Source organism: Eufriesea mexicana, unplaced genomic scaffold (genome assembly GCF_001483705.2).
Source record: "Eufriesea mexicana isolate 0111107269 unplaced genomic scaffold, ASM148370v2 scaffold944, whole genome shotgun sequence".
Lineage (NCBI taxonomy): Eukaryota > Metazoa > Arthropoda > Insecta > Hymenoptera > Apidae > Eufriesea > Eufriesea mexicana.
In genome coordinates, this window is record NW_016909080.1 from 319,435 (window position 1) to 335,640 (window position 16,206).

The 16,206-nt window shown below is 45.3% G+C and overlaps 1 protein-coding gene across 1 annotated transcript in view; it reads left to right on the top strand.

The window, feature by feature from the left end:
• Nucleotides 1–618: 618 nt before the first annotated feature.
• The window catches only part of GluRIB (Glutamate receptor IB), a 138,677-nt gene continuing 123,089 nt past the window's right edge, over nucleotides 619–16,206 (top strand). Inside the window, exon 1 of the mRNA XM_017899530.1 lies at nucleotides 619–766. Coding sequence (XP_017755019.1) covers nucleotides 667–766 — 100 coding nt within the window. The 5' untranslated portion in view covers nucleotides 619–666. The remainder of the gene's footprint in view (nucleotides 767–16,206) is intronic.

Sequence of the window (16,206 nt, forward strand, 5' to 3'; positions counted from 1 at the left end):
GGTCTCGCCCGATCGACCTCGCTACGGCGTTAGTGCCTTTGTGGCCGGCGTCGAGTGAAGGATCACGTAGCCAGTGTAACACGCGAGGAATTGGTTCCGTCGTAGAAATACGGTAAGGAATGGGTGCGAATGCGTGTGATCGGAATGTTAATGACCGTAACAAAAGAACCGAGTCGCTAGGTGTATGAGAGTGGTACAAAGCCAGTAGCGAGGAAGTAAATCAGAGGACTAGCTATTATTAAATTAATAACAACGGCATTGTATAATAAATTGTACGTTGTTGTACAGTTTATTCGCAATACTGGCGTAGTTACCATTTGGCGTGTTTCCATTTTACCGTTTTGTTTTTTTTCAAACACGCGTATCCCAAAACTCTATTCACCTTCGCTTCGCAACCGTGTCTGTAAAACGCATGAATTATTCTTTCCGATAAATCGGAAATATATATTCGAATTTCGACAATCTATCAACGCGATCGACTAGTACTATAACGTCTATAGCATACGTATATAGACGTTATAGTAACTATAACATCTTCCGGTGCACGTTAAACGTCTACGTCAGTTGCCATGCGATAAAGTCAGCGATCAATGTTCCCGTTTTCTGATTACAGGTGTAATCTTCGAGCAGGGTACCGACGAAGTTCAGTCAGCCTTCAAATTTGCGATGTACAACCACAACCAGAATGCCACGACTCGGAAGTTCGAGCTGCAGGCTTTCGCAGACTTAATTAATACCGAGGATGTTTACAAGCTATCTCGTCTCAGTAAGTACAAACTTTGTCTATTGAACCAATCAAAGTTGCAGTTATCGATGAGTCTTATCGGATCTTCCGAGTCGCGATAATTATATACCTTTATAGTAAGTCCCGTTAAAAGTTCCAATTTCGATCTATCGTCCGTATATTACAACCTTATTCGCGAATCTCGATATAAACACGCGCATCGAAATCGCGTAGACAATCGGAACCTAACCTCAAAATTTCGCTCGATCGTGGTAACTTGGTCCGCGAACCCCGACGCGTATTAAAATCGCGTAAACGATCGATCGTTATCTCGACGTATAGACGATTTCTTGACAAAAGAATCACGCGATTGCCGGTGATATATTCTCCATAGAAAACTGGCTATTCCGGCGAACTTCATAATTCTATTATTGATAGCCAAAGAACGGGAAAGTAACTCCCCTATATACGACGTCTGGATCAGAGTTACGTCCCTCAGAATCGCGCAACTTTTCTTACTTCCTCAAACGAGAATTATCGTCTAACCTCCTTGGAAACTGCCCTCGATGGATCCTGATAGCATTGTCTTCGTCGAAGTCCCAGTGGAACTCCGGGAACTCGTATGTTTCGCGCTAAACCGTCCTTTATTCTTCGAGGGAGGATTTCTTAAACGTAACCAGAGTTAGGGTACGATCCGGTACGCTCATAGAAAAATATCGGTAGTCTATATCTCCGGGGTATCGGGAATTGTACTTCTTCGACGGAATCGCAGTAGAGTTCTGGAAATTTCTGTATTCTTCGCTAAGTCTTCGTTCATTGCTGGATTTTTTCAAACGTAACCAGAGGTACACTGCGATCTAATATTGCTTTTACGGAGTACCGATGTCACTTTGTTGGCTATATCACCGGTGTATCAGGAACGTCGGGCGATCGACAATGCTCGTGCTCGTACGTGCCGGAAGCGCGACATCACGCTCGCTATTGAATCTGGCGCGGCCGGAAATCGGTGGTACCGCGTGGTCCTCGAGGTAACGTCGCGATGCCACGACGAAGATACTAATCTGGTTGCTTCATCGGGAAAGACTCTATTTCGCGTCTTTGGAAGTCATGCACGTACGACACGGAGTCGAAGTGCTGCCTTATCGCATCGACCGTGAACAGGAAGCCCGTCCTGGATATTTCATCCACGATGTTTCCGATAGCACGCATCGGTACACCGCGGAACAGATCGACACGCGTAATAATACAGGAAATTGTTCGTGGCAGCCTTTCGTTAATCGTTTAACGCGTGTTATTCCATTTGAATTTATCAAGTGGTACTTCCGAATCGTATCGATGGAATTTCGACAATTTCATTAAGCTGGTTATACTTCGTTAGGCTATACATAACGTTATTATTTAGAATCGTTATTATTTTTCTTTTCCACACGATTGTACGTCTCGTATAACGTAATTAGTATCATTTTTCTCTCAAATTTCCAAGCTGGTTCTGTTAACGCCAGTCCTTTCGCGGTGTAATTATTCGATTTGGATCTGTTGGGATTATTTTATAATAAAAGTATGTATTACTGTCAGACTAGTATAGCGAGTAATCAGAGTCTCGAAGTGAACGCGTGCTTACTGCATTGCTGTTGATACCATGATACTCTGATACTCTGCTCTGATACTAGGAACCCTAGACAAGCGACGCATCTTCTATTCGTCCTCGATCGTTGTCATTTAATAAATTATCCGTTCGCCAATGAAAGAGGTTACCGATTCGAAGAGAAAACAAAGGAGCTGCGCGATCGAAAGTAGAAATTCTCTTTCGTCTCTTGGACAATCATAAATCGACACCCGCGTCGGGCGTGCTAGTGCGAAATTGATTTCGAGCGCCTTCGTCTCTGCCGATTCTCACCGGACTCGTTGTCCACTTTGTCGTGGACCGTGTAGATTTGAAACGCGAACGAGCTGGTCGGCCATCCGCAGGATCGTTTGACGCTCTGTAACCCGGGGAGTGTCGGTCAATCGAGCCGCGCTGGAATTGCCTTTGAAGTTGATCGGCTTCGTTCTAAACCGTAAACGAATGGCCACCTGCGTGCCAAAGATATCGCTGTCTTGTCATCGATGACGCCTTTATAGGTGTGCACCTGTACGGCGACAAAGGAACCGGTGGCCATTCAATCGCTACGTTAACGGCTTTGCGTAATTCGATTTTCTCAAATTCCTCCGTAACCGGTCTGTCCCTGTGCATCTTCCGCGATAATAAATATCGTATATAGCAGATTCGAGCTACGTACCGCACTCTGTAAAATCAGTCGAGTCTAGAAGTATCATAGACGGCTGAGGAGTCGACGGTGTCATCTGGACGTGGATCGAAGCTGCTGCTGAATACGATAGGTGTACGTTTGAATTAATATTCCGAGCCTTTCGATGATAAAAGTGGGAATTAATACGACAAGGATAGGTTCGGTCTGCTCGTGAATAATTCGGTTGTTACACGAGTGAGTAACGCACGGTGCCTTGGGAACGCACAGATATTTTAAGACGAAACAGCTTTGCGTACTCGCAACATCGGAATGCACTCGGTTCTCGAATTGCTCGTTTTACATCCATACTCGCAGAAACCACGGTTAGTCGGATATAATACGCATGGGGCGCGTAAATCGACGCGTAAGTTGGTCTCCCGTGACGAGACTAGGTACGCGCGAATATCGAAATATTTAACAAAACTCGACGTATCGCGGACCCGCATCGAAAGCGAAGCCATTAAAAGCCGCGGAGACAAAGGAAGAAAGAATTTCGTAAAACGAATTCCATCAGCTCGATTCATCAAATAATAATTTTACACCGCCCTTCCACTTCCATCCGCTCTTCTCTTTGTCCAATTCCCTCTACTGTTACCCTCTCTTTCTCTTCCTGCAATGCAAATGCAAATCCTTGCACCGCCTCTCTCTCCGCTTCGCGTGCTTTATACTTTTCTCCATTCGCAGCCATTGCTGTGAAACGTCGTGAAATATTCGCGGCACAGGGACACGGGCATATCGGAACAGAGATTCGGTAATAGAATTCGTGCACGGGTCGGCTCGCGGTGGTTTGGCCCTAGTAGTCGCGAATATTTGGGCCAAGTCCAAGGGTCAGGCCGACCGTGCACCGCGTTACGGTACTTAGGAAAGCTCCTCTAATTGTATTAATGCTAGTCGGTTCGCCCGGATCAAGATCCCGTTGTTATAATCCCACGGTAAGCCATGTTGCTCCCTCCGCCATATCTATTGTCGAGATGCGATCCGTTTAAATGTTTCCATTCGCTGCGTCCTCGCCACGAGAACGCAATGCACAGTGTGAGGGATTTCGTCGCAAAGTTGGTCAAAATAGGAAGGCATCCCTCGATTTATACAAAAATTTGGTATCTTTAGGTTCTCGGGGTTGCCGATTACGAATTCGACGAATTTCCGCGACAATGCATACCAAGCTCTCAGCTTGGAATCATTTCCCGGACATTTTCCTTCAGAGATCGGTACCAATTATCAGATCTCACCGCGTGGAGGTGACTATGCCTGACGATTTATTTCGAGCAATTGGCATAGAGTCGAGTCGCGTTTTGGTCCATCCTGTTCTAATTGTTGCAAAGCAATGTCGCGCAGATGAAATAGTTTCCCTAATTTTGACCGATCTCAGTCTCAGTGCGGGCGAATTAGTTCAATCTTGCTCGATGCTGAATCTTAAACGCGAAACGTGTTCTAACTTTAATTACCATAGACTTTCCCGCGAAACATTTGAAATTAAAACAGACTAAAATTACATTTACACTCGTTGTCAGGGGAATACAGCGGGAAAAGATATCGCTATTTGACATTGCTCTACTGTCGATTCAAATTTCCTACAAAATTAAAAGATAAATTACATTTCTGTTGGGACACGTTTCATTGGCGAATATAGGAAACAAAAGATGTTGGTTCATTCCAGTATATATTTATTGCGAGCTAAAAGAGAATTAGGAGTAAAGAACAAACTAAAAGACTGAACTATGATCACGCAACTAACACTCTTCTTCAAACTCCGTAAAGGACTGTCTTAGAGCAGTCCTTGCACCCTTATTTAAACCTTGCACTTTGTCTTCTTCTGGTCAGACGCTTTTCGCCCTTCACTTGCATTCGATACTTCTGCTTATTGTCCACTATCAGCTAAGTAGGCCCAAGTGTTTCTTCGTATTCCTAGCATCTCGAATCCTAGCATTTCTACATAGATTTTAAAGATTTCTCCTAATTCCACGTATTTTCAAGGAACTCTAAAATTTCTTTCAAGATGATCAAATAATTCTCCTGTCTCGAATCTTCGATTCTTCCACATTCTCTTCGAATCCTGACAGATGTACCTTCAGGATAAAACAAGTATCTATTTCCGACATTTGTCGCGTAATACCGGATGTCGTGTAATATCGTCACGTCTTCCTGCAGATTCGGGTGTAACGTACCAAGAATAGGACAAATGTCGCTCAAACCTTACAGGTACGATTGAAACGGAGCACGGGGAAACGTAATGAAACAAACACCCCTCCCTCCTCGCGGGATACAAAAGGCGCATAGCGTAAACGCAGTCTTTAACGCGTAATTCCAAGAAACGCGATTAAAAACGGGACTCAGCGGAACTCGGTAAAAGTGTAAAACACCCCTCCCTCCTCGCGGGATACAAAAGGCGCATAGCGTAAACGCAGCCTTTAACGCGTAATTCCAAGAAACGCGATTAAAAACGGGACTCAGCGGAACTCGGTAAAAGTGTTAAAATACGCGATGGGATTCCATTGAGCGATTAATTGGGAAAAAGCGAGTTCCGCCGGTAGTTTTATCCCAGGGCGAAATTTCGGTTTAATTCCCTTGGGTGGGGCGCGTTACGGGGTAAATTTCGTCGCGACGCGAGTGGGAAAAAAATAACGACGCTGGATGGAAGACAACGACACGGACATAAGTCCTCATTTGCGTTGCTCGCGTCTCGTCGAGCGAAACGTAATACGATAATGCATCCGCAGTTATCGCGAGAGTCCGCGACCGGATTTTCGCGTTGCGTGAGTTCTCCCGAAGAATACCGATTTTCCCGTGCGTTTGTGCGCGTTCGTGTCCGGTATTTAAAACGTGAAACCGTCGTACACTCGGCTCGCTCGACGATAAAAAAATCTCATTTCAAGCATAAACTAAAGTATTATTCCCTTACGCGGCGTGGCGCCATGAATCGGAATTTTTCCTCGAGTACGTACTCGACGAATCGTCCGCAATTTTCTCGCGAGTATCGACGATTAAATTCAACGGGTGGCTCGAATCGTCTCGTCGAGGAGATTCCGAAATTCTGCCAACGAGAAAGGAGAGAAGGATCTTCTTCCGCTTCTTCTTCCTTTTCTCGGCAATATATCCACCGAATGGGTTTCGCTACTCAAAAATCTCGCGAGGTGTACGAGGGCGAGAGGAAAAATTCGCAGACGCGATTCCAGTCGTTTGCACGAGCGGGCCAGACGATGGACGAGGACCAAGGGAATCTTTCCACCGAAAAATCACATTCGCGAGCCCCGAAAGCGGCCTGGGATCGGCGCGAGGGTGAAACAGGGAGAGAGAAAGGGCGAAAGAACGGGGAAAAGAAAGGGGAAAAGGGAGAAGTGGACGGAGAAAGAGCCGCGGAACGTAGCATGCTCGTCTTGGCGGAACGTAATAGCCATCTATCAACATTCGGTGCATATCGTATAATATCCTGCTGGATCCTTTGGTTAGGAGGTAACCCCGCGGCCAGGATGGGTGGAGAACGCTGGTATATAGGGTGCACAGACTTTCCAGCCAGCCAACCAACCAGCCAGGGGCGGCATAAATCTGCCGAGGACTCCCAAGGGTGTTTCCCGCCTTTTTTCTTATACAAGGTGTTCCGCGGTAACCCGAACATTTGAATATTTCCTTTGTTTCCGACTCTGCCGGTACTCGAAAATGTTTAAAATGAAATTCGTGGTGGAAGATAGCGAAGCGAGAATATTCGTTTTCGTGTCCGTTTTCCCGTCCCTTTGAATTTTTAAACGGTCCGATTTTTGTGAAAATTGATCCTCGTATAATATCGAATGTCAGGAAGGCTAGACGGTTCGAAGACAGCGTTAGGGTGATTATTTCGCTATGTCCATAAACGTAACTCATCGTCAGTAGCCACGGCATTCGCCGACATCGACCTGCAACTCCGGACGACATGACGAATCGAACAATTAGAGCGTGTGGTGCTATCATGCCAGTATTAATTTTAGGAACAGCGAGATGCACGATTGCTCGTTTCGCGTGATGCATCGTCGATGCACGTCGTTCGGAACATCTATTAACGTAAGCAGAAGTTCACCTATCATCCTACCACTCTATCGGAATTTCGTCCGAATATACACCCTCTCTATCAAAACCGTTTCACGTTTTTCTCCCATCTTTAAACTCGTTCGGTCCACGTCCCGAACGATCTTCCTATCCGTGGGAAGCTCGAGATTTTTAGCGAGACACCGCGTATACGGTTCCATCCTTCCTCTTCCACGCTTCTCTGCCCCTTTCGCCTTCATTCTCGCGGCTCTTCGCCCTCTTCTCCACGCTTTTACACTTTCCCCGTATTCGCCCGTGATCCTCCCTTTCTCGCGTCTGTGGCTGCGTCCTATCGCCAGACGCGAGACGAATCCCGGGCTTCAATTCCCGCGCGATTTATCCCGGTGCAGACATTGGTCTGCGCCGTCACCGCAACCGAGACGTTCGGGACGACGGAGAGCAACCACGCGGACGATATACCTCTTCGCCAGGCATCCTGGCCGGAACACGCGACCGTGGGATTATGACTTTTGGCTTTGGGAACAGCTGCTGACACTGCTGCACGGATAGGGTAGATTTGCTCGGCAGAAGATAGCGCGACGAGCGACGCCAGGGGTGGAATTGTTGATTCGGGCTCCAGTACTTGTCCTTCCTTCTTGGGTTTAGGCGACTTTGTTCGGTGACTCGGTCGGATTGCACGGGACAGTCTCGAGCCTAGTAGCCGTATCACAGATTACCCACTTCCTGGCGCTTTTTCAGCCAACACGCGTACGATATACGCTTGATCTTTCCACTTAGCCATCGGGCTTTCCATCGAAATCGAGACTCGGTGTAGGGAAATTTTCCAAAAATTTTCGCAATTACCAGCGAGGCAACCCTCTCAGTCGCCATTTCGCAAAGTTGAAAAATTAATGGTCGATATTAAATTTAAATTCAAAATGGTATACGCAGGAAAGGATCATCGGTGCAACCTCTATCGATCCTTTCGCGTAATATGAGAAGCTGCAACGTGTCTGCCGGAATAAAATCGGAAATCATCTCTACGACCCGTTTTCTGGAACCTGCCGCAGCAAATGTACGTCGCAGCTAGTTGACAGCGAGTTTCGAAAGTCAGGGAAAGTTAGCCAATTCCGATACGGTATTAAATTCTTTTCCCAGCTAGACAGTTTCCATTAGTGTACATCCCTGTTGGGCGCCGAGAGGGAACTATCATTTAATATTTGTTCCGAGTCGGTTGAAAGGGTCGAGGGCTGGAATCCAGGTCGGGGGGACGTTACTCGTTCGGCGCGAAGCTCCTGGTTAGCTGGGATCGCGTCATTTCCGATTGTCGTTTCTCAGCGAGGGAACGTCCAACTGTTTAAAACAGTGGAAGTTATGCAACACGGATTACACAGGGGTCGCGAGAAACCGATGGCGGTCGAATTTTTGCCCCAAATTGACCTAGGTCGATGGAGCTTGCTCGCCCAGTGGCATCGAAAAATTAAACTTCCGATACTACAAAGCTGAGAGAGTATCGTCGAAAGCGGTGGATCGGAAATCGGAAGAACGACATCGAAAAAGGTACAAAACAGCCGACGAACCGTGTCGCGAGGAAATTTCGTAGACGCGATGGTTATTTAGTTGGTCGTTGACAGTTTTGCATTTAATAATTCAGGTATGTTTGGCGGTGGCCTGGTCACCAGTTTGGGAAATAGCACGACGAAGTAACGAAACAGGAATTTAATTACGCGATGAGTTTTACTTAAAGTTTATGTTCCGATGCAAGGGCGAGTGGACTTTTTAGTCCGGTTTTTCTCTTTATCGCGCCTCTCTTTTAAAATCGCATTTAATACTAGAACTACCGAACAAGTTAAACGACTGCCTGGAAACTTTTTGCGTTTGCTGATGCCGAAAGCATGCTGCTGTTTTTAGGCAAATTAATTTCGGCTCTTATCGTGATAGAAATAATTATATACCTGGCTGTTTAGTTTCGCCGTAGTGCTTTAATTAATATTATTATCTTCATCGCGATTTTATTATTACTTACACGTCAAATTCGTATATACAAGCGTGGTACTTTCTCGTGCCGTAACTATTCCCAACTTTCGCGAACTCTTTTATATATATATATATAAAATAAATAAATTAAAAAAGAAGAGGCAAAGAAGAGATCACGCAAATCTGTGGCAGTGGTGGCGAACGGGCGCAACCCTCGACCACGGTATCCGTGATATCCAGCCAAGTTACTACCCCAGGCCCGATTTAAAAGTTTCCGATTTAATCGCGAAACAGCGATGACGTTGGTGGAAAGTTGGTTCGCCGGCCACGGAAAGACGCTCGTCCTCTCTAGGTGAAATCTCACCTGTCCTCTACCCACCCACGTGGATTACTTCCGATCGTTTGTACCGGCGGCTCGTCCGCGTTTCTTCGAGATTGGCCAGCGACCGAGCTGCAGCCAGAGAGTCGTCGATTAATTCTCCATCGGGTGGACTCGATAAATTCCGAACGCGTTCCAGCACCCCGGTTAGTTGCTCGCCACGGTTACGATCACTCGTTACGTTTAGCTGCTCGTATTTTCCACAGCACCGGCCAACGTGGAACACGGAGTATCTCGTCTGGCGGTCACGTTTCACTCGGAATTCGTTGTCCATCCGTAGAACGCGGAACAAACAAAATCATGCGGCTGAATTTCACCGGTTCCCCTGTTTCCGCGCATTAGATTCGCTCTTGCGGATGTTAATTAGCGATTCGGTTTCATAGTACACGTATATAGACTTTCGCGTCCGTTACGCAACTTAATTAATCGTTTATTTCCCGTGCCACGTTCCAGAATAGTAGCGCGATTGCTTCGGTTAGAGTTTGGTCGGAGCTCCTCTGCCGTCAAAGATTTTCTCAAATTCGTCTCCGAATTAGGAAGAATCGCGAAACGTGGATTAAGAGCGACGCGAAACTCGGGAATCTAGAATTAACGAGTTCGGGCAAAGTCGAAGTTGGAAAAAATGATCAATTTCCGAGATTAAAATTGACAGCGAGACAAAGGGGGAACTTTGGACTCTGTGGTACTTAAAAGTGGCAGAAGAAATAATTTCTGACGTGAATCGATGGTGATACAGTGGCGAGTACTTTTTATTTCGTTCGTGCCCTTCTTTCGAACTCGGCCCGACCCCAATGAAAGTTCACAAAGGTATCTTTTATCGGTCACCTGATGGTTCTCCATCGAGAGGCGTCGTCTTCCTCGGTTACTTACGCTCGACTACAGCGAACTTCACTTCGAGTCTATAAAGGTTTCAACTCACCCGCTGGAATCACCGTCCGCTTCGCTAGTTCGCCACTCTTCCCTAATAATAATCCGTTATTTATCCTCGGAGCGTTTTTAGCGCCATCATTTATTCAAAACGGGGAAAAATTTCTTTACCGAAAAGTTTTTGCTACGTTGGAGAAAACGGAAGGTCAGTCGAATAATCTCGTTCTCTTTCTCGTTATTTATTATTATTCCGATATTTATATATAAAAATTATCCTCGGTATTCCACGATTGTTCGAATCTCTAAAAAATCCAAACGAATCTCGAACTTCTTTCCCAACGAAGACGTACTTCGAATAACGAACATGGAGGAATCGTTAGCCAATCCGTCCAACGAAATCCCGTCAAACGCAATGGAGAAAAGACGAAGGCAAAGGAAAGAGGAGAAAAGGGACAGTAATTCTGGATGAAATTGTTGAAATAATTGGATCGACTGAAACCTTTGATCCTCGTAGGCAGGCTAAATAGCCGAGTCTCGCGGATCCGATGGGCGCGTTCTCATGAAAAATATCGATGACTTTATCGCGAAGGCTAGAACGGGACAGAGAAAGAGAGGGTGTCGCGAGGACGGAAATCCGATATGTTGGATGACGCGTGGGGTGGGTCGGTGGTCGTTCCTGGCGGATTTTCTCGTCAAAAAGAGGCGAGAGACGATCAGGCCGACTTGCTGACACCGGAAAACACCGTCTTGGTCGGAGATTAGCAAGAGGGCGAAACGTGCGAGTAACGACACCCACGAGACGACATCCGTGGAACGATCTCGTCGTCGTTCGAGGGGCACGCCTCCGAGTAATAAGAAATCGATAAGAGCCGCGGATTGGATGCAGAAGCGAGGGAAAATCGGCCACGAGTATCTTATCGAGGCTTGACGGATGAGCGGTCGTTACTTCCTCCATGTCTCAGCTGGTGTTTCGACCAAATATAACGACCTCCGACAACAAAAATCCCCGACAGGTCTCGAGCTAATGTTTCGATCTCGTCGTCGAATCGTATCGGCGATACTTTTACCAGTTTTCGGGCCAAATTATAACGGATAACGCGTATTAGGCTAGCAATGGGAGAAGCCAAGCGTGGTTTGGGGATGAGAACTGAAGACTCTCGCGGCCGCCATCTTTGTAGGAACGCTCGACGATGAGGTACTCGAGTTTTACGTCTCCCCATAGACGTTTCCGAATAGGAATCCGCTAGATTTGCAGTGGGTAATAAACTACTTAGGAAAGTTTGCGCCGAGAAAATGGGACATCGGTCTTTCTAATATTATCCTGTCCGTAATTGTGTATTCGGGTAATTTAAGTTTCACGATATAAATACCGCGATACTGGAAACTTACCAACAATAGTTTGCGCGCTCTTAATTACCCTGTCGCGTCGAACATGGTTTATACTTGGGAACTTTGCAAACTTTCTTAATCCCTTGGGGAATATTGGCACGTGTGTATTAATATATTTAATTTTCTCTCCGATTCAAACGCGTTCTCGAAACGAGGGAAACACTCGACGAACGTTGTCGTTAATAATTCAGATAATATTAAACGTAACGTTAACTTGTTTCTCGGACAAATAGAAGCCAGTCGCGCGTTTGACGGCGTAATTAACGATTCGTTGCGATTATAGCCGAGAAATATGTAGGCCACTAATTACAAGGAAATCTTAATTTCCGAAACGCTTCTCTCGAGACAATTCGTCTTCGTCGACACGTTGCGAAAGTGGGGGATGATTAATTTCGAGGTCGAAGCGGTTAATTCGATCGAAGGACGTTATGCGCGTAACCGAGGTCGAACTTCGATTTTCGATCGAAGCTCGATAAATCGAATCCAAGGGGAACAAAAGCAAAGGTAAGAGGAGGCAGAAAAATCGAGGACTTTCGCTTTCAAAGGCATCCTTCCTTTCTTCCTTCCCGGTGAACTTTCTTAATTCGCGTGCGGCTCAATGGACTAATTAATATTGATGATTAGAGAGCGCTCTCGCGGGTGATCAATTTTCATCGGTATTAATATTCGTCGTATCGAACGGAACCGGAGTCCCGGGTCCTCGCTTTCTTCGTCCTTCGGCTCCGAGTGTGCGTCCTGGAATGCCGTTTAATTAAAACGGAACGCGAATTTTGATCGAGATTCGAGAGCGAACGCGGTAGGCCTCGGTGAAATATAGTCACGCGTGTTCCTTGCCGAACGCACTTGGTATTCCTCGAGTATCGGCAAAGACACGGAACCCGATAAAGGTAACCAAGGGAACGCGTCTCGATAATTTACCGATATACTCCGACATTAGCGTTAAAAGTTAATTATTAAAAGTACCGCTGTAAATTAAAGCTCGAACGAAACTAAAAAGGAAACTGAAATACATTATCGCGGCGAAGCATTAATATCGTACATTTTTATCTTGTTTCGAGTTTAATGCATCCGGGATATTAATATCTTCTAATGTACGTAACGTATTATTCCTCGGGCGAATAAATTTGTCACGCCCGCGAACGAGAGCGATTCTAATGACGCACGAATAACGTGACAAACAAGACACGGAACCATGGGATAAAAAGTGGATTTACAGCATTAACCGTGGTTATTAAGTCTCGCTTTCTTTGTCGCGCACGGCGTTCGGATAGTCGAAGCTGGCAAACCGGTAGAGTACAGGTATAATTCACTCGGTTTGATTTATTCCACGCGATTTATCTCGTTTGCATATTTTTTCCCTTACCCGCGCTATTCTGCGTTAAATCACGCGGCGATATCGCGCAGGAACTAACAACCCCCGTAACGGAGTCTTTAAAATCACGAAGCACTACCGAAAAAATTTCGATGCCGTTAATACCCTCACGTGTCCATACGTGGCAAATGACGTCTGCAGGAAGTAAAATCCGGGATTAATCCCAGGATCGAGAGTCCATTAACTCGATTATCGTTCGGAAAGGGATCAGCGGAGTAGCGCTGGTAACGTGTAACGGGGTGAAATTAGATTTATTTCGAAAATTAATCCGGGACGATTCCGAAAAAGAGATCTCTAAAAATCGACGAAAGACAAGTCGACGCGAATGTTACAACGGATTGTTAGAAAAATACGAGTATATTCACGCGAACACCCTAAACTAGCCTAATTCTCGTAAACGAGATATCATTTATGGTTACACCTGTACACCACGCTTGCGTTACGACGAGAATTACGCCGGAAGAGGGTTTAGAAGCGAACGAATTTCGACGTCGGTCCATCAGCGACCCCCGATTAATTGCCTCGTCGAAAGAATTTGCAATTTATGGCTAATCGGTAATAATCCAGGCCGGCCAGGGCCCAGCCTCGGATAACCGATTTATGATTATAACGCGGCGGGAAAGTTAACGAGAAAAGCGCGCCGCTAGTTGGTCGCGACGTTGCAAACTCGTTTGTTAAACTTAAAATTGAACCCTTGGTCGTTCGATAGGCGGAGGGTGGCTGCCAATGGCCGGGGGTGGGCGTTACATTAATTACAGCGTGATCCCAGCGACAGCCGGAAGAGGATTTTGCCCGGGTTCCTCGGCGACAGAATTACAGGACACTTTGCGCGAAACGTCAGCGTCTTTCGACGAAACTTTAAATTTTCGTCGACGTCTTCGCCTTTGAAACGAGGCGAAACGCCACGCACTGGCTGGATCAGGATCAATCCTGAGTCAAAGAGGAACCCATAAGCAGCTGTTAATTCTCTAATTCGAACAAGGAACGCGATATCAGTTGATAAATACGGGTGAACGAAAGAGTTGAATACTTTTCTACGTAGAGTTAGGCTAACATGAACAGAGAAATGTCTCGTTGATTCGTTTTCGATGTTGACAAACAATTTCTTACACTGTGGGTTAGCTGTCAGATTTTTACGTGAAAGGAAATTTACGATTAGAGTAAAACGTCGATTATGCGAATATACAGCGAGTCGCGTATAAATCAAAATGATTTGGTTCTGCTTCCCAATCTTCTATTTTTTCAGTTGTTTCATTTTTATCGAGGCAGAAGCGTAATTATATTATACCTAATTGTTCTCATCGCAACGTTCCAATTATTATTCATGTACGCGATATTTACACTCATATTATAGATGGGTAGTTGACCTGAATTTGAAGAATATAGCGATAGTCTCGAGTGGATAAAAATAAAACTATGGACGATAATGATACATTTTCAGTATAGAACAGACGAGAGGGAGCTTAGAAAATACCATTACAGGAGCAGGCAACTCGGAAATTGTACGAATACCATAGCTAAATTAAAAATAAGCGTTTATTTATCTCGCTGTTTCGGTGGAAATTTAGCGTTGCGAGGAAAAGGCTGGAAAATTTTTGCAAAGCTCTGGATTCATGTCGATTGCTTCCATATACCGTATTCAAATCTTTGTACTCTCTATAGATTCGCGGATGAAATTGAAATGCAACGAAGTATCTCGAGTATCTCTTCCGGGATTAATTCGCGAATCTATGTTAATTTTTTGGCTATTTTACTGGATAGCTACCGTTTCATGGGTGGCTTTCAATAATATATCGAGTTTTCGCGGAATATTCGACATTTGTCAACGGTGGGCGATATTTACCCCGAGACCCTTTAAAATTTCATCGATCGCCCTACCCGAATTGTCGATATCGCGAATACCATTGTGCCCGAGGATCGCGCAATTTCCATTCAATTCGTCTCGATTATCGCCGATATTTACGAACTTTTTGTTTCGCGTAGCTTATGGCAGCGAACGAGCAGCCATTGTTCCAAGGAACACTCGTCCGTGGTTACACGAGCCACGATTCTTTCTTTTCACCGGAACAGAGAGGAATATTCTAACTTGGACTCCACGTCGTTTATACGGCTGTTAATTAATGTAACTCGTTCGTGAGCGGGAACAATGCGATATTCCACCAACGGCCGAGTATTTTTCCTTCGTTCAAGGTTACAACGGTGAGAGACGCTGAATAGAGATCGTTGGACATTAATAAAATTCCCTTATGGAAGTTGAAAGTGTTTCTTGGATCTTTGGTGAAACGCCTCGTCGGATTGTTCCGTGATGTAGGTTTATCTCGATCATAATTTCGCGATCCGTTAGTTACCGTGGTCCGAAGGTATAATGATCGCAAATTCAGACCTCATCACTTCCCGAGGTTGCTCGAGAAATTCAGCTCTCTCGTTTCGTAACTTTTCCATCGAAAATTGAGAATTTTGTACTCGTAGGATCGAACGAAGCTATTTTCGAACTATCTATAGAGTATATATTGAACTTCACACGCTCTTTCTAGTTTTCGCGAGTTTATTATTTTTCATTTCCAATAAAAAGCCAGTTAACGGTTGCTGGAACACCTTTCCAGCCAGTAAATCTGACACGTTCCCAATGCGCTGTCGATATATAACTATCTATATAATAAATATAATAAAATACTATCGAGACACTATGATGTACGACGATTATCGGATCCTTTCGCGGCATTGCTCGTTACTATTACTCTGCTGTTGAAAAGACACAGAGACTAGAATTTTCGTAGAATACAGTCACTGGTCGATTGACATCGAAGAACGTTGAGACCGTCGCGATGAAATTGAAATCGAATCGCCAACTTTTCTCTCATCGATATAGTCGCCGATATTTTCGTTAGAGCCGCATGGTTTCCGTATTTCAATTAATTCCTCGTCCCGTGTAATGTTCATATAATTAGATTCGAGTACGCGCGAGGAGACGAAAGCGACACGCTTTCAATCGCTGATCGCTGAAGAAAGTCTGAGAGGGAAGGAAGTTGCGAAATTCGCGAAAGAAGAACGATCGCGTTTCTTATATTTTAATTAATCTTCTCGGGGATGCGGTAACTGTGCTGTGAAAAACACGCGTACGCGGAGATTAAACTGACAGCTGACCGGCATAATCCGAGCAAAGAACATTTCTTTTCGCTACGATTTAATTAAACTTCTCGCGAAGCTCGTGTAC